Source organism: Myodes glareolus, chromosome 9, assembly GCF_982192425.1.
Source record: "Myodes glareolus chromosome 9, mMyoGla1.1, whole genome shotgun sequence".
Taxonomy (NCBI): domain Eukaryota; kingdom Metazoa; phylum Chordata; class Mammalia; order Rodentia; family Cricetidae; genus Myodes; species Myodes glareolus.
Window position 1 is genome coordinate 38643550 of NC_142034.1, and position 19197 is coordinate 38662746.

Below are 19197 nucleotides of genomic sequence, written 5' to 3' on the forward strand. Positions count from 1 at the left end.
TAAGGGCTTTTGAAAAAAGAGAAAAGAAAAGAACTAGGTAGGGGTGTATGGGTCAATAGAGATAACTTCTCTGGCCTTCATGAGTCTTGAGTTCCAGCCCTAGCACCACCAAAACAAAAACAGAAACCGAACAAGCGAGCAATGTGGCTCTCAGAAGCCATCCCTCCAGCCCCTTATTTAAACTCATTAAGAACTTAATCCAGCGAAAGGAGAAGCAACGCAACAGCTGTGAGATCTGCTGTTTAGGACACAATGGGCCAGCTGGCTATCATGGGCTGTCAGTGGAGAGCACTGAGAACTCCTCATGGAAACACAAAGGTTCTGCCCAGGGAAATGTGAGAAGACACTAGTAACTGTAGCACGAATTCTAATTGTTCTTAATAATAAAACCCAGAAATTAGCTATGGGGGGCGAGAGCTGAAAGATCAGAGAGAAGCACAGCGGCAGTCACTAGAGAGACCTTTTACCTTTACCGATGCTCAGACCGAAGGGGAGCTCCTGTCTCCTCTCTTCACCCAGTCATAATCCCAGTCCCAGGCCCCTAGTGCTGGGATTAAAGGTGTGAACCACTGCCACCTGGCCTCTAGTGGCTTAGCTCTTCACTCTGATTTTTAGACAAACTTTATTTGTGAAAACACAAACAAAATATCACCACAAATAACAGCAGGAAACTGGCATGTTTCCTAGGATATTATGACTAGAAACATGTCGACAGATGCATTCCATCAAAAGAATGCTTATGGAAGATGGAAACAGAACCAGTAAGTTATGGCTTAGAATACAGCAGGCCTTACACGCTACCCGGAAACTGCTGCAGCAGCCATGCAGGCTACATGCATGTGCACACACTCTGGCCTTCGCCATCCACTTTGAGAGATTGTAACACCCAGAGGGGAGTTAGCCATCTGTTTATTCAGAGTGGAGCTATTCATAACATGAAAAAGTCGAACCCAAGAAAAGTAATAACAGCGATGAGTGTCGGACAGCATTATGGTTGACCACACAGCTTCCTAAGGAACACCAGGGGCATAAAAAAGTGCAAAGGGATGACCTCAAACCATTACATTTTGGCAAAATTTGCAACAGGTGTTGGTGGTGCACACCTTTAATCCCAGCACTCGGGAGGCAGAGGCAGGGAGATCTCTGTGAGTTCAAGGCCCGCTTGATCTACAGAGTGAGTTTCAGGACAGGTTCCAAAGCTACCCTGTCTGAAAAAACAAAAACAAACAAAAAACAAAAAACCTTGCATGTGTAAGAATTAAGAATGACGGATGCTGGGAGATGGTTCTCTGCGCAAGCGTGGGGACATGAATTCAATTTCCCAGAACCTGTATAATGTCACATGTCTGTACTGCTGGTGCTATGGAGCTAGACAGAACCTTCAGAAAGAAGCCTGTGGGTTATCCGGTCTGTGTGCACAGAGGCTGCCAACAGAGACCTTGTCTCACACAGGGAGAAGATGAGAACACACATTCATGGCTGTCCCCTGGCCTTCACACACAAACACAAATACACACATTAAGAACTACGGATAAAGATTTTGTTGTACACTTCATTTTGCCCATGGGCCTTCGAACTCCAAAGTCAGTCTGGGACTGCTATCTCAGCCCTCCATCACCACAAGGCGGTCAGCAGGCACACTCATCCTCTAATAAGTGCATCTTAAGAATATATTCTCTACTTCAAACAGGCTTCCGGAAAGAAGAGGGGCTGCTGCAGGCTCACCGTGAGTGTGGCGAGTGACATGAAGCCGATTAGGTTGTTCCATACTTTATCGATGTCCTTTAGTAATTGCTGGAGTTTCTCACTGCACACAGCAGTGGCTTTTATCCCCAGCTCCACACGTCTGGTTACTCGGTACACTTCCACGACGCCTGATGGAGAGAGAGGAGAGAGTTAGGCATGGGAAAGGCAGGCAGGACAAAGCAGTGCTGCGGTTTGCTGATGTTGATTAGGAGGAACACAGCTGCATGGAGACAGGTCTGCGAGCACACACATGCACTTCTTACTCTCCTCTTGCAGTGATAAACATCATGACCTAGGCAACTTAGAGACAAAGGTGTTGCCCGGGCTTCCGGATCTATACTCCACAATGGCAGAGTGAAGGTGTGGTGGTAGGAGGAGCTGAGAGCTCATATCTCAAACTGCAAGTTGGAGGCACATGTGCCCCTCTGGAGTTCAGAGGGCAAGCTGTATGAACTGGCTCCTTCCTTCCTCCAAGTAGGTCTTGTCACTAAACTTAGGTCATCAGTCTCGGCAGCAAGTGCATTGATTTGGGGGTTTTAGTTTTGCTTGCTTTTTTGCAGTCCAAGATGGTTTGGGATCCACTATGTAACCTACTGGTCTTTAAGTAGTAGCAATTCTCCTGCCTTAGTATCTTTAGTGCTAGGATTATGGCCATGAGCCTGGCTAGGACTGTTCTTTTCCTGTGGTTTCTGATGAGGTTGAATTATTTTTCTCTAAGTAGTCTTGGCTGTTCTAGAACTTGCTCTGTAGACCAGGCTGGCCTTAAACTCACAGAGATCCATCTGCCTCTGCCTCCTGAGCATTGGGATTAAAGGTGTGCGCCACTATGCCTGGCAGAGGCTGAATTTTTTTCTTTTTGTCTTACTTATGTGCATTGATATTTTGCCTGCATGAGGCTATCTGGAACTGGAGTTACAGACATCAGTGAGCTGCCATTTGGGTTCTGGGGATTGAACCTGGGTCCTCTGGAATGACAGCCAGTACTCTTAACTGCTGAGGCATCTCTCCAGCCTCCAGAGGCTGAATTCTTAAGCTAGGAGGAGAGGTACCAAGTTCCCCCTCATCCTAAAGGCAGCCAACTGGCATACACTCCAGACTTGGTTAGTGAATACACAACAGCATGGCTTTTCCTCCTCTTCTCCAAAGGAAGGGCAGGAATGGCTAAGAAGTAAGGGCTGCTCCAATCAAACGCCCATGGATATGTTAGGAAAGCTCCTAGGAGGAAAGCCGCCACCTCCCGGTGGGAGAACTATGGCTGTGGAGTCAAGGTGCCCAGCCCTCAAGCCCTTCACTAGCAGCTCATCAGTCAGCACACAGTGTGCCCTCTGTGCCAGGCCCCAGGTCAGGGACTGGAGGTGTGGGGGTGAACAAAACAAGCCCCAATTCTTTCCCTCTTAGAGGTTCACCCTAGTGAAGGAGGTAGTGTAAACAGAGAGACATGTAAGATGCTCCAAGTGACAGGGCTAAGGAGAAGAGATGGGATCTTGAGAAAGAGGAAGTGGAAGCCTTACTGACAAGGGGACAGGTGTGGGAAGGTCTGAAAGACGTCAGGCTCCTGTGTTTGTGGCCCGGGCCACAGGGCAGCCTGCTGAAGGCAGCCAGGAAGGTAAGGAATCTGCTTATGTTACTAAGGGACAGAGAGGAGAATGCATAGAGAACAGGGAGGATGCTCTTAAAACGGTGCCACTTAAGTGTCTTACTAGTTAAGACTTGTTGATAAAAATAAATGAATTATATCTGTTACTGGTTTAAGATGTTAATTCTTATTCAGGTGTATGTGTAAATCTGTGTGGATGTATGCCATGTGTGTACAGGGTCTCGTGGAAACCAGAAAGGTACGTTGTGTCCCCTGGAGTTGAATTTACAGCAGTTGTGAGACAAGTAACGTGTGTGGGGAACAGAACTCTGGTCCTCTGCAAAAGCAATAGGCTCTCAGAACCACCGAGCTATCTCTTCAGCCACCAGACTTGAAAACTTCACCACAGAGACCTTAAGTAGAATAGCTGCTGCCCGTGGCCTCGGCGTTTTACCTATGAAGGCAGCTGCTGGTGAGGCTTCAGATAGTGGCGTGCAGACCTGAAATACTCAGAGTGAGTGAACACTGATACTAACACAGCATGCCACGGTCCACTGTGTGAAATACCAAAGAACATACCTAGAAGATATTCCATGCCTTGGGCTGACTGGATAACTTCCGTGCAAACAGCACTGCTGCTAATGCCATTTAAGGTGTCATTTGCTTTCTTAATGACCTATAAGAAATGAAATCGTATTATCTGTACAACCAAGAAAGGTCACTGCAAATCAATTTCTCATTAGTAGAAAACCCAACCAGTGTGAAAAGCTGTGCCCGACCAGAGTGTGCAAGAGCCTATGCAGAGACAAATCTAAGAATTTAACTTTGAAGAAACCAGTCTTCACGTCTATGAAGGGAGGGATGGGTGGGGGAAGAGAGAGAGGTTCTTTAGTTTAAATATTATTTTCATGTAGGCCGGAGGTGATGCTACCACTTTGCAATGTCTTAAACACAGCGACAGACGGGAACAGCTGGCCAATGAGCAGTGTCTGTACCGCAAACTTTAAGGTGCACGGTTTCCTTTTCTTTTTAAAAAATTATTTACTTTTATGTCATATATATATTGGTGTTTTGTCCGCATGTATGTCTGTAAGAGGGTGCTGGATCCCCTGGAACTGGAGTCACAGACAGTTGTGAGCTGCCATGTAGATGCTAGGAATTGAACCCGGGTCCTCTGGAAGAGCAGCCACTGCTCTCAAATACTGAGTCATCTCTCTGAGAGCCCTGCCTGATTTCCACGCTGTGTGTAGTGATGGAAGTAAGGCATCCCTCGTGTTTTCCTGCATTCATTCAAAAGAAACAAGGAGGAGACAAAACAGTGCAAGAGAGAGCTCAGGAGCACAGAAGTGACATACTCACATCCAGGGCGCTCCCCAGGCATCTCTGCCACTCATACGCGTACCTCTCGTTTTCCTGTGGGTTTTATAAAAGGAACTGAGTTCAACAAGGCAGGCTTGAGGGTGCTCTGTTTATGACTTCTCTCAATACAAAAGGCTTGGAAGATTCCTTTCTACTGAAAGCATGCTTGCAAAAGACAGCTGTCATTCAAAATCCACTGCGACAAGAAATATGAACTTGAAGGACCTATTTTACAGCAACCTCTCTGTGTAAATACCGCCTCATTTGCTCCAGTCAGTAACAGTTAAGCTTCTATTGGTCACCATGGAGGTCTCTAGTATATGAGCTTGTGCCATTCTACAGCTTTAGTTAGGTGTAGGAGCGTACTCCTGAAATCCTAGAACTTTGGGGGCAGAAGCAGGATCACTGAGTTTAAGGCTAGCCTGGTCAACATAGAGAGTTCTAGGCCAACCAGGGCTTCATGAGAGTGTCCTAAAACAGCAATAAAGGTGGGTGGTGGTGGCACATGCCTTTAATCCCAGCACTCGGGAGGCAGAGGCAGGCGGATCTCTGTGAGTTCAAGACCAGCCTGGTCTACAGAGTGAGTTCTAGGACAGGCTCCAAAGTTCCACAGAGAAATCCTGTCTCAAAATCAAAACAACAACAACAAACCCCACCAAACCAAATAAAGTCCTTGAACTAAAAACAACTAAAAACTCCACGGAATAGAACTTCAGCTTTCCATTCCCTAGGTCATTACTGTGTGTGTGTAAGTGTGTGTATGTGTGTGTGTGTGTGTGTGTTGTGTGTGTACACTCGTATGTGTTACAGGAACAGGGATGAAATTAAGATATCATACACAGAAATAAAAAATCCAAAATATTTTTTCCTTTTCTTTATGTTGCTGTTTTAAAATTCAGTAGGATGATAAAGTGTAAGTTTTGAAAAAGATTTTCTTAAACGCTTCTGTCCGTACAAAGTCCCAGGACCTTCAGTGGCTGTCACACACAGGGAGCATGCTCATTCTGGGCTGATGTGCCAGCCTGGACCTCGAATGAGCTATTTGCCATCTGGTGTCCAGAGTCTCCTCCTCATCCCTCCCCTCTCGCTCCCCCAGGATAATGGAAAAGCATCCTTTCCTGGAGTGCTCTTCCAGGAGGCTGCCCAGCTTACCTCCACCTCGCCAGTCAGATCTTTGTACTTGTCTCGGATGACGGGCAGCGCCGTCTTCTCACTCAGAGTGTTGGACCGGTCTCTGAAAGGCTGCTCCAGGGCCGGAGAAGGAGAGGACCGGCTTATTTCTTTATCTCCGAGGCTTAAGCTCCTCTTGTGTGATCCTGAGTCAGGGAGAACAATAGGCACAAAGGTTCTGTTACTCAGCCTGGCTTGAGCAGGGGTCTGTTTGCTGATGTGACCGTCATTACAGGTGACCAAGTCAGGAGGCATTCTCAAACACAGTCTCCGTTCACTCTGTCTGGGAGGCTGGAGCCTTCCTCTGGTTCCCCCATTCTTCTCTGATCTATCACCACACTATATAATCCTAAGGTCTGAATCACTGGCATCTAGATGCAAAGGAACTTTCTAAATATGGGTGACGGAGGAGGGTTATCTGTCTATTGTGTTATTTTCATTGGTCAATAAAGAGACTGCCTTGGCCCCTTGATAGGACAGAAAATTAGGTAGGCGGAGTAAACAGAATAGAATGCTGGGAAGAGAGCAATGAGGCAGATGCCATGGAGCCAGCCACCAGGTCAGACATGCTGAATCTTTCCTGGTAAGCCACACCTCGTGGTGTGATACAGATTATTAGAAATGGGTTAATATCAAGATATGAGAGTTAGTCAGTAACTAACTCTCTAGAGATAATGGGCCAGGCAATGCTTAAATGAATACAATTTGTGTGTTATTATTTCTGGGGCTAAGCTAGCTGTGTGGGAGCTGGGCAGGATGAAAAGCAGGCCTGCCCGCAGCCCCTCACTACATATGGGTTTCTAGGAGCCATGAGACCCGTCATGTCACTGGCTGAATGCAGGCCTTGCACTGCCAGATATTACAACTTTGCAAGAAAAACCAGAAATCCAGATTGAGATACCTAATTTTAAAATGTTTGCTATTACTTCAGGTTTTATGAATCAATTGAAACAGATACTTTTTTTTTAAAGGCACTGATTTTTGTGACTTTTAATTACGAATGTGTGTTATATATTTGGACATGTGTATATGAGTGCAGGTGCCCACAGAGGCCAAAGTTAGCAGATTCCCTGGAACCAGAGCTACAGGTAGTTGTGAGCTGCCAGATGTGGGTGCTGGGAACCAAACTCAGGTCCCTTGCAAGAGCACTGCGTGTTCTTTCTCTTTGTTTGGAGATAGGGTCTCACTACGTAACTGGTGGTCCTGGAATTCACTGTGTAGACCAGGCTGGCCTTGAACTCACAGAGATCCGACTGCCTCTGTCTTCCAAGTGCTGGAATTAAAGCGTTTGCCACCATATCTGGCTTATAGCACACTTCTAAGCAAACTAGAGCGTGAAGAAAAGCCACATGCTCTTTGTCTTTCTCCAATAAGCAGTTATGAGGGACAGGGACCTGAACTGAGCTCCAGGGAAATCGCAGTCTTACAAGTTGGAACATCCATTTCCTGCTAAACAAAGAATCATCATTTTACTTTTTCTTTGAAATTACTTTTTAGTTTTTAAGGTAGTGTCTCATTATGTAGCCTAGGCTGGCCTGAAGCTTACTATATAACCTAGCTGACCACAAACTCATGATCCTCCTGCCTCAGCCTCTTGAATGTGAGGGTTACAGACATGCATCACCATGCCTGTTTTTAAAAAAAATCACTGTGGTATTCTCAGGAAAGAATGTAACACCTTAGTGGAACAAGCCTATGAGAAGAAAGACTTACCTTGAACAGAAAGGTCAAAAGTTGCCAGCTCACTTTTGATCATTTCTTCACTGGACTTCATTTTGCTTTGTGAATTGGCTACTAAAAAGTCAAATTTGCTGATTTTGGGCTTTTCACTTTGAAATTCTCCAAAGTCATCTGCACAGTCCCTGGGGGTTTCGTGAGAGGCGACACTGGAAGCCGGGCTTGGACATGCAGTCTCGTGGCTCCATGCCGCCGTGGGCAGGTCCTGCCTTGTGAAGTCCTGGTAGTCCTCACTTTCGCACTCTTTCTGCTCAACGCTCTGGGGCATCTTGTCTTTAAAGCTGGCGAAGGCTGCGAAGGGAGTCTCTGGGAGCGCATCCTCGCTCGCCAAGGCTGTTCCTTTGGAGAGAGATGACATGGTGATGTTTTCAGAACTGCCAAATGAGGTCTCTTTCTTTTGAAGATCTGAGGTGACCGAGAAGGACCCATTTCCTGCTGAGGGGACAAATGGAGAGAGGTTTCTGCCCTGAGATGCATCACCCCTGTCTGGCCAGTCACAGCTCCTAAGTGTGCTCACTGCAGAATGGCTACTACAGCTTCCGAAAGCATCACAGTCTAAATCCTCTACATCTGAAAGGAAAAGAAGGTCCCACAATTAGAACCAAGCTCCTAAGTTAGGCAAAGTGCCTAGAACATTTCATCAGTCCCATGCTATGCTGCAGGAGCTACAGTCAAAGCTTGTACTAAAATTAAAGGAGTTGGGCTGTAACATTTGATCTTTCAGAAACTCTATTCATTTTCAGCTAGCATTTATATTTGATTTTAAAGAAACCTGGGCATGTGTACACAACTTTAACCTCAACATTTGGGAGGCAGCTTTCTATGAGTTTGAGGCCAGCCCGATCTCCAGTTTCAGGACAGCCAGGTCTACAAAGAGACCCTGTCTCAAACAAACAAAACGAAACAAAAGAAACAACAAATACTTTCTGTTATATGTGAAAAATTACTACAAAGATAGGTTGCGTAGCCATGTCCATACTGATCACTTAACAAATTATTCCTTGTTAAGCTCGAAGGCATTCTTACATATTCCATACCAAAACCACATCTCCTTTTCTCTGGACTGCGTGGACACTGTTCTTCTTAACTCTAGTTACAGGAAATGAGACAAACCAAGAATCCAGTTTCTCAAAATAAAAGCAAAAGCCTTCTCATCTAACTTTTAATAAATTGCTAGAAATTTCTGTGTCAGGCAAAGACACGTAGAGGATTTTAATCAAGCAGTCACTTACCTCGTTTTTATTTTGGTCAGTTTGGATATCCTATTGCTGGGATAGAATGTGAGAAAAACAAAAATCAGCCTGAATTACATTAGTCCTTAAAAAATAGATTGGAGGACCTGGATGTGGTGGCGCCTGCCTTTAATCCCAGGAGGCAGAGGCAGGCGGATCTCTGTGAGTCTCAGGCCAGCAAACGAAAAGTCTGAGATCCTTCTGGGCTGTTTCTGCTTCAGTAATGCATCTCCCTTCCCACACTCACTGAAAAGTGGAAGTGAAAGAGAGATGTGCTGGGCTAGAAGACTCACTATCTTCTTTATCTATATTTAAATAAGTCTGATGAACTGGTGTGCATCTTTAAGCCCAGCACTTGGGAGGCAGAAGCAAGCTGATCTCCAAGGCCAGCCTAGTCTAAGAATGAATGAATGAATGAACAAATGATAAGATAGGGGAAGACAGCAGAAAGAATGCAGCTTTTCAGTCTGGAAAGATCCAAGTCTGACTCTGTCACCTACTTACTTGGTTAGCGAGGACACTACCCTTCTAGTTCAGTCTGGCCTTGAACTCCTGGCAACCCTCCCACCTCAGCCCCCAAGTGTACTTTTCTGAACTCTGGTATGCTCATCTATGAAGTGAGACTATGTATTTGAAGGGGTGTGATAGACAATGTATGCAGAAGATTGTTCAGAGCCTGGAGGGCAATACGTGGAACAGCTTGAACCCGTTCAGAGTAAACATGAAGAGGTCACTTGCCATCTTGGTGATTTACTAGGAAAAGCTGTTCTGCTCATTTTCTCCCCCATCGATCCTTCTGTCATGCAGAGGACTGGCCCAGGGCCTTGCACACTAGGCAAGTGCAGCAAGTACCTGGCCACTGACCCACATCTCCAACTCTGTTTCTAACTCTGCTGAGACAGGCTCTTACTAACTTGCCTAGACTAGCCTTGAATTCAAAATCCTCCTGCCTCAGCCTCTTGAGTAGCTGGAATTACAGGCTTGGTTTTCCAGTTAGTTTTCAAAAAGCAAACTTGAGAAGACTGCCTATGGCTGGAGTGGAGATGCTCCTTTCAGGAGGGCACTGGAGCAGGCTAGAGGCCTCTTATTTCATTTAACTGCATCTGAGAGAGGGGGCCAACCGCCCCTGATAACCGCACATACAGTCTCTCTGATAACTACACATTAACCACACATATAACCTCTCTGATAACTACACAAACCCCTCCTGATAACCAGACACACGAGCCCCTGATAAATCACACACAACCTCCATGATAAACTTACAAACAACCCCCTTAAAACCACACACAACCATCCTGATAACCACACACAACCCCCTGATAACTACACACAAAACCCTCCTGATAACCACACACAACCCCCGATAACCACACACACAACTCCCTGAAAATCACACACAACCTCCCAATAACCATACACATTCTCTCCCCAATAACCACACACACAACCCCTGATAACCACACATACAACCTCTCTGATAACTACACATTAACCACACATACAACCTCTCTGATAACTACACATCAACCCCTCCTGATAACCAGACACACAACCCCCTGATAACCACACATACAACCCCGATAATCACACAAAACCCCCCTGATAACCACACACAACCCCCGATAACCACACATACAACCCCCTGATAACCACACATACAACCCCCTGATAACCACACATACAACCCCCTGATAACCACACATACAACCCCCTGATAACCACACACACAACCTCCCAATAACCATACACATTCTCTCCCCAATAACCACACACACAACTCACAAGGAACCCAGATTTCTGTGACTGGATTTTCATAATTAAGCCAATGGGTGAAACAACCCTGGTTCTTGCCCCTCCTTTCACAACAACAGCACATAGTTTAGAATAGGTTCGAGGTTCTGGACACTACCACAGCCCTCCCACCATCACTACACACAACTCCCTATGCTCCGATAAGAGCATTTAATGAACGATAACAATGCTAGTCAACCGGCAAAGCAAATCTCCTTTGCTAAAAGATGGAACACTTTCAAATTCTGCAGCGCAAACCACACCCCTCATATGTGGCCTGCTTAATAAGAAGGAAAAACAATTTAGGTGACAAATTTATAGTTTAGAAAGAGTGAAGCAAGCTGTTAGACGAAGCACTTTCTTAGTCTCTATCTGTAGTATTTCCCCTCTAGGTAGAGGGTCTGCCTAGACCCAGGTGCGCAGGCTCAAAAGACGAGCCATTCAATCAGGAGGCAGATGTGCTTGAAACCAGGCTAGTCTGTCAGGGGAACATTCAGCAGAATGCTTCACCACACAGGTATGTTTATTATTAGACTTTTCTGGAAGGCTCTTTGGGGAAACCATATCAGAAACTGCTTCTAGCGTCTTATTTATTAAAAAGTAGTGATTTGGGTTTTTCGTTTTTTGGGTTTTTTGGAAGGCCAAAGATAAATTTATGGAATGACCGCTCTAGTTCAAACACTGCAACCGAGTTGCTATGGTGATAAAAAGACCTTTTTGTGCAATTATGCCACAAGAAGACAAGCCTTTTTTTTTTTTTAAATCAAGAATGACTCGCATTGTAAGCAAGGTAAAGGGCATTGTATGCAATAAGGATTACCTTAGCAGAAGAGCTCTTAAGACTTTATACCTAGGAAGGTCTTCAGTGAAATCATGGAACATTTCACCTTCTGGAGCTACTTACTGAAGTGACCAAATGACTAAATGAAGAACCAAATGAAAGACATAAAAGGAAATGTTTGAGATATACATTTTAACCAGAGAGTAAACATGTTATGAGTCACTAAATGCAAACTTTGAAACTGAATGTAGGTGAAAAAGCAAATTACTAAAGAGTAATTAATTTGAACCCATAAGCACCAAACTGGTATTACATAAAAACCAAAACCCAAACGGTGACATAATGCTTACCCCTGAGCCCGGCAGTTATACACAGTATAAATGCCAAGCGTGCTTTTTTTTGGTATAGTGAACACTGGTAAACCATTTTCTGAGAAAAATCTGGCACATAAGTTGATTGGAGGTAAAGAACAAACAAAGAAACTCTCCATTTTTCCATGTTAACAACTCTCTATTTGCTTAGCAACCCAGTTCTTTGTATTATTGTATAAAGATCTTAAAAACAATAAAGAACAAGGCCTCCAGCTTGATAGACAGGAGCCCTGCCTGGGAAAAATGATACCGGATGTTATAAGCACCAAAGTGACTAGAGATGGCTTTGCAACTTAGTAGCTGAATTTTGAAAATTACAAGAAAAAAGAAGATGGGGAATGACCATAATAAAAGAAGAGTCATCTCTGTATCTCCTTCCAGCCCCTGGGCGGGGCTAGAGAGAGCCTCAGCTGGGCACGGGTAGTAAGCGAAATTGTGTGCTTTCACACACGGATTGTTTGCAACGGGAATTCACTATGACAAAGGACAAGAGAATAAACAGTACGACCCGCTTCCCATCGTGGATCAAATCAAGACATGGCTTTCTCTCCTACAGGCAGCTAACCCTACCAGGCTCTTCCATAACCTCTATTCAGATCCACTCTGAATGCATGTTGTACATGAAAACAAGGTATCCCCAGGAATGTAAGCCACCACCATAAGACACAGAAGGTGAAACCCACACCTTCTAAAGCTGTGGGTATATGCCCAAGAGATTAAGAGTTACTGGCTTTTAAGAAGGAGTTTAGAGGAAGAAAAAGCAAAAGGGAATTATAAGCACAATTCCACAATTCTTGAGTGTTCTGCATTGCAGTAGCAATGTTTGCTGGCCCAAAGAGGGAACAACTTCTAATATCTAATGCTGAGTTAACCCAGCCTTCATTCACCAACACAATCCACAAAATAGTTGTATATCTCCATGTCTTGTTTGGGGCCCAATTCTCCTTTAGAGAATATTCTCTACTAACTGTAAAGCCTGGTCTGTTAAGTCTCAAGCATCCTGATGGCATTGTTGTAGAGAATAGGAAAAGTGACCTCACTGAGCAACAGGCTATGAAACACTGCTGTTTGATTGCCTTCCTGTGCTTTCTAATCTGTGTAGACATTTCCCAATCTGCATGTTTGCACCAGCTCCTGTGACGCTATGGTTTAAATTGTGTCTACACTGTAAACATCTTCAGGTTTCTATGTCAATGCTTTATGGTCAATAAAGAAAAGCAGCAAGCATGAGAATACTAGACTCACAGGAGGCTAGAAGGCAAGAGACAGTAAGATTGTACAAGGTGAGTCAGGGAAACCCAGGCTGGAGACAGGGCTCAGAGTTTAAGAGCATGTACCAATCTACCAACAGCCATGCCAGGCACCTCACAGCCACCTGTAACTCCAGTTCTAGGAGGCCCAATATTTCTGGCTGCCACAGCACCTGCACTTAAATGCACACTCCCACACATATATAATTAAAAATAGTAAAAATATTAGAAATCCCATCAAAATGATACCAAATGAGCACAAAAGATGGTAATTAAAATGAAGGCCTTCTGGCTATCAAAAGAGAGAGAACAGACTTAGGGGGCAGAGCCTCCAGGGTATATACCCTCTTATGTTCTCAGAATCACTTAGCTTACATTTCCCAAACAACTTATCAAAAGTCCTCAGATGATAGCCACTCATAAGAAAGACAATAAAGTGATTTTGGCTGAGAGTGCAGGTTGGTGGTAGAGCACTTGTTTAGCATGCAATAAATAAATAAATATACATAAATAAAAATAGATGGGCATGATGACATGTACCTGGAACCCTAGCTACTCTGAAATCTGAGGCAGGGGGATAACTTGAACTCAGGATTTTAAGATTAGCCTAGGCAGCATCACTAGTGAGACCTTGAGTCAACTAAAACAAAAGAAGTATAAATAAAAACCATCACCAGGTGGTGGTGGCACACACCTTAATCCCAGAACACAGGAGGTAGAAGCAGGAGTATCTTTGTGAGTTCAAGGCCAGCCTGGACTACAAGAGCTAGTTCCAGGACAGCCAGGGCCACATAAAGGAATCCTGTTTCAAACAACAACAGATAATAACAATCAATTCCTTCAACTATTTTAGAAGCTAGCACAGCTTGTATGACATGGCCAGTGTTCTCTGTTCTCACCTTACCCTCTGGTAATCAGCACAGATTCTAACAGGACAACACAGTGCCGGCAGAACACCAGCATGTTTGTGGGAAGTCTCATGCACTGACAGAGACAAGCATTAGCCAACCATTTCTTACCTGGCATCAGGACAAACACCACAGGGTTATTTGTTTGAACCTACAGCACAGAATGCAGATCTTTACCACGAAAAGGGGATGCTGTGTTGTACTATTAAAACTACCTCACCAGGCAGTGGTGGCACACGTCTTTAATCCCAGCACTCGGGAGGCAGAGGCAGACAAATCTCTGTGAGTTCCAGGCCAGCCTGGTCTACAAAGCTAGCTCCAGGACAGCTAGGGCTGTTGCATAGAGAAACCCTGTCTCAAAAAACCAATAACAACAACAAAAAAACTACCTCCCTTAAAATCATATGCTATCTAGACACACTGAGTTGTTCGTGAACGGCAGTTACACACGGAGATGGTCACTTCTGCTCTCAAGGGAGTTAAAGCAAACCCAGTAGCCTGCCCTGGTTTTAGAGAATCTGCTGAGAGAGGAAGCCACCGCCTCATGAGGTCGTTCTCACAGTGCAGCTTCTGGAATCACTAGCTGGGGGCTTTTCTCCCAAGTTTCTTAGCAGTACGCATGGTTAAAATGCAGAGCACCTTGTTTTAACAGCGACTTCTCAACTTTCAGCACATTATACAGCTTGAGTGGAAGGCCTGGCTTTTCTCTGGGTGAATTTCAGCCCCAACACCCAGCTATTTTCTTTCTTGGATGGCACATGAAAGTGATTTCTGGAATTCTACTCAAAATTCCCATTTTCAGGAGTTCAGTATCCTTTATTTCCATAAATTCTAAAAATAAAAACTTAAAACCTTCAAATCATGAATAAAAAGTAAAAACATTGAAATGATTCTTTCCCCGAAATCTTTATGTAGCTTGGGCTTGGGACTTGAAAAGACTATTGCCAAAGTTCCTCACTCTTACCCTATCCTAAAATAGAGCAAATAGTTTTCATGGCTAGCTACTCATTGCTAACCTTCAGTGGTCTTTGTGATTTTTATTAATTTATTGATTGGTTTATTGCAATGCTGGGATCAAGTTTAGTGCCTTGCAAATACTCTACCACTGAGTCAGCCCAGAAACTGTTTTCTTAAAGATGAAAATAGTTTAAAGCTTAGTTCTTTTGTTTTGAGGGTTGTCTTAGCTTTTAACGTTTATTACTGTTGTGTGTATAGAGTCTCTACGTGTGAGAACAAGTGTGCCATGTGTGGGTGTCCAGGTCAGAGTGTCCAGGTTATTTCTACTTTTATATAGATATGTATATATTTTACTTTGTCTAGTGAGACACAGTAGTATACTCAGGCTGGCCTTGAACTCACAATTCTGTCTCAGCCTCACAAGTGTGAAGATCACTGGTGTGTGTCTCACATCTGGCTGAGTTTTATTTTTGCATCATTGAGGAGTGTGCTTGATATATTTCTACATATATTGATTTACTTGTGCTGAGGATTAAATAAGTACTTTGCAGATGCTGGTAAGCATGCTGCCAACTGAGCTCAAGAGCCTACAGCTACACATCAGTCCAATGCCACATTACTGACTTTTGTCAATGGATATACAAGGGGCAAAGGCAACCGTACCTCTGCTTTCTTAGAAGGAAAAAAGAAAACCCAGTTTTAAGGGACATGACTTCAATTTTATACCATCCGGATTATTTCTTTGGTCTAATTCTCAAAAACACAAATTACACACATCCCCACACTTTCAAAATATGCCAAAGAATCGTTTATTAACACAGGACTTACAGGTCGCAAAAGAGAATGGTACAGAAGAGCTGGGAGGAGCCATCAGAGTAGCATGCAGGCCAGTGTTCGCAGAGAAAGAGAATAAAGCAAGTTCCAAAGGGCACATCCACACACAAGTGTCTGTGTTGAAAAAAGACATCAGAAAAGCAGCCAAAAAAATAATAAGGCGCTGATTAAAATACAAAGATTTTCCATGTCAAAAAGAGCTACTTCACAGGTAGGTAGCCACAAAGGTCTTGCTGACCCGTTGAGAAAGTCACAAATCAAAGTAAGCTCTTGCTGCCATAGAAACAAAGGATCTCAAAGACTGAACATCAAGATGCTGCTGTGCCAGAGAGAGTATATTTAAGGGGGTGGGAGAGCAGCCTCATTGAAATTATACGCAGCAAGGGCTAAAAGGTAAATGCAATGATGTGCAGAGAGAAACCAGGCAATGTTATTAGTATATCTACCGTCCATACAAAGAGTTAACAGCATGGGTTAGAGACAGTATCCCCTTCAGAGTTAAGTTAGGGTTTCCAAACAAGACCACGTCCATAGACAGTAACCATATAAGTTCTTTTTGCTCCATCAGCCCACTTCTTCTTTCTCTAGAAATGTCCTTTCAACCCCCAGACTAAGAGAGCAAGTTCATCACTCCATGGTGAGCGGAAGGGTAAAATAAAGTCACAGTGCATTGAAGCAATGCCTACCGCTTTCCCTCTCTAATATATTTATTTATGCAGCAGTCTTGCTCAACGACATACAGGCATGACTCCCTGGTCAGCCATCAACCCTCTAACAACCGCTCTGAAGGGTTACTACTCCGTTCCCACCAGAGGTTTACAGATCAACAGAAGGAGACAATCTGCTTTTCAGATCTTCTCCCTCTGAAGAGAGTGGGCTTGAACATGGAAGGTTCCATTCTGAGAGCGTTCCAAACATACAGAGAGAGCACGGGCACAGATTATTTAACAGGTCCATTGGAATGAGCTCAGTCAAAAGCCAACCTCTCCTTCCCGAATAAAAGGCGGGAAAAAGATATCCCAAACCTGGATTAACTCATTTCACAGATTTGTAGTTTGGCACTGTGAAAGAATATAGATTCATTTTCAGAAAAATAGTCTCTAATTAATAACTTCAAAGTCCAAAAGGCTAGTATACATGTTGTGAAATTGTTTTTTAAATAAAAATCAAATGCTGTTGTTTAAAAACCAATGCCCCTTGCAACCAAGTGTTGTGGCTCACGCAGCTCATACAAAAAAGAATAAAATCATCCATCAAACAAACAGCAGCAAAGGAAAAAAAGAAAAAATAGGATAAAAATGAGGAAATAATAGCAAAGGGCAGAAGGAGCTCAGATAGCCAGCTGCACCTAGGAAGCCCCTTGGCTGGCAGCAGGCGAAACACGCTGATCTTTGCTAACTTTGCTTTCCATTCAAAACCCAGCATAAGAAACCCATTTCAGTAGCAAAGGACAGATACCATTTGCCAGTTTGAAATCTGTGGACTCTACAGCACTTCACAATGTCTGCTGAGTCTGTAAACTTGGAAGCGTCTTACCTGTCCCTCCCAGGTAAAGAAACAAACCCTGCATGTGCACACTACCTTTTCTAGAATAATACAGTAATGCTGAGATAGTTCTCATTATTAAAGGCCACAAAATAGGTTTATCTTTCTATATACATATTAAAAAACAAAATGAAATAAAAACTAGGACACTTGGGAATCTAGTTCTTGTGACAGGAAGCTGGACCAGAGAATAAACTGCTACATGTAAATCCACACAGGGTTTAAAGAGGGCTCCATTATGAGAAGTTAGTAGTTACCCTACCCTAGCATCTACAGGGTTATTACAAATTATTACTCGCAGTAACGCTGCAAAACAGTAACACTGAAAACAGGCCTGCTCCTGCCAGGTCCTGACACACCAAGCATCCCTAAGTGACCTCTTTACCTCGTCTCAAGGAAGCTGACAAACTGCATTCCAAGTGGGAAGAGCTTTTTACTTTCTTGGCCTAAGAAGAGTCAGTTTCTGTAAACCAAACAAATACTGTCTTAGCAACTCTAAATATAGTCAAGAGAAGACAAAAGGGGAGCGGGAGCACTGATCCCACTCACAGGGATGACGAAACACTGTGGACACCGCAAAAGTTTTTATAAAATTCCTGGCTATGTGGGCTTCACTGAGCAGTAGGTTTGTATGGGCCTCTGACACCAAGTGAGTATTAGGTTTCAAAAATAAAAATATTTCGGCTCTCCAATCTAAGTTCTGGAGCAGTCAGAGTACCCATAGATTAATGTTTTCATAACATCATGTTGAACACTGCTTCAAGCAGACAGACAACAGGAGGCTAATTAATTACTAGATATCCGCCAAGGTAACGAGCCAGTGCCTCAATCTGTCAGTCAGACAGTACCCACAGAATCATCTTTGAAATCTGCATCACCATCACCAGAGCAATCTCACCAATTCCTCACCTGCGGCAGGAGGATGTTGGCCACTAACTGTTGGCAAATCCAACGAGCTATCAGACATGACATGCTTAAGATCTCCTCCCACATCAGCCAATTTCATGTCAAACTGAACAGAAAGAGCGTCTTCCGAGTCCTCCTTGCCAACGCTGCTGCCACCGATGGAGGGCAGATCTAAGGATTTCACCGAGGCAGAGTCTTCTTTGGCGTGTCTGAAAGCCACCGCTTTCTCTCCCAGGGACTTGTCTGAGCTTGTGGATGAAAACTTACTGGAGTGGAAGTCAGCAAAGTCATCGTCACTCTTGGCAGAAGGAGTGTTCTCTTTGAACTCCTCGATGGCCAGTCCAGCTCCCTCTAGGGAAAGCTGTTTGAAGACATCGTATTTGGAAGATGCAGCAGGTGGATTCTGTGCACTCTCCACTGTGCTGCTGGCCAAGGGGCTGGGATTCACTTCCTCTCTGAGGACGTCGTATTTGTCGTCTGCTTTGGCCTCAGATGAAATAGAGCTGTTACCGAAAGCCATGAAATCTGCAAAGTCGTCCTGCTCCCCAACAGATGCAGGATTCGAGTATTCCCCGAAGAGGTTGAACTCTCCAAAATCATCTACCAAACTAGAAGTTTTCGTGGATGCCAGTGCTGCTGGGGCTGCTGCAGAGCTGGCCGGCGGAGGTCTCGTGGAAACTGACTTTGATGTGCTAAACGCAGTTGAAAAGGGCACCAGTTTCTCGCCACTGCAATTGACTGAGGAGAACATATCTAGGTCTGCTAAATTCAGAGGGGTTTTCACTGGTGTCTGTTTCTGTTGTGCAGCTCCGGAGGGAAAGGCTGCTGGAAAAGTGTCCTTTGTCGGTGGCTCTAGGGGTGACACACTATCGGCGGTCTTGAAGTCGGTGAAGCCGTCATCGGTTCCTGTGGATCTGAACTCGGCAAAGTTCTCTCCTGAAAGAAAGAGCAGGCAGTGAAGGAAAGCCACAGAGTTAAGCCCACACAGAACAATGCAGACTGAACTGCTAAGGTTTTCTAGGTTTCTCCCC

General features: G+C 44.3%; 1 protein-coding gene across 21 annotated transcripts in view; it reads right to left on the bottom strand.

Moving 5' to 3' along the window:
• Synrg (synergin gamma) overlaps nt 1-19197 on the bottom strand; it is a 79247-nt gene that overhangs the window by 15019 nt on the left and 45031 nt on the right. For 9 of the 21 annotated variants that reach the window (XM_085695567.2, XM_085695584.2, XM_085695583.2 and 6 more), the window contains 6 exons: nt 18170-19102; nt 7565-7927; nt 5834-5997; nt 4682-4735; nt 3902-3998; nt 1726-1874 (listed from right to left, as the gene is read on the bottom strand). In XM_085695567.2, coding sequence (XP_085551693.2) covers nt 1726-1874; nt 3902-3998; nt 4682-4735; nt 5834-5997; nt 7565-7927; nt 18170-19102 — 1760 coding nt within the window. Of the gene's footprint in view, nt 1-1725; nt 1875-3901; nt 3999-4681; nt 4736-5833; nt 5998-7564; nt 8159-18169; nt 19103-19197 lie in introns of all 21 variants that reach the window. The other 12 variants (XM_085695578.2, XM_085695564.2, XM_085695581.2 and 9 more) reach the window with 3 other exon arrangements.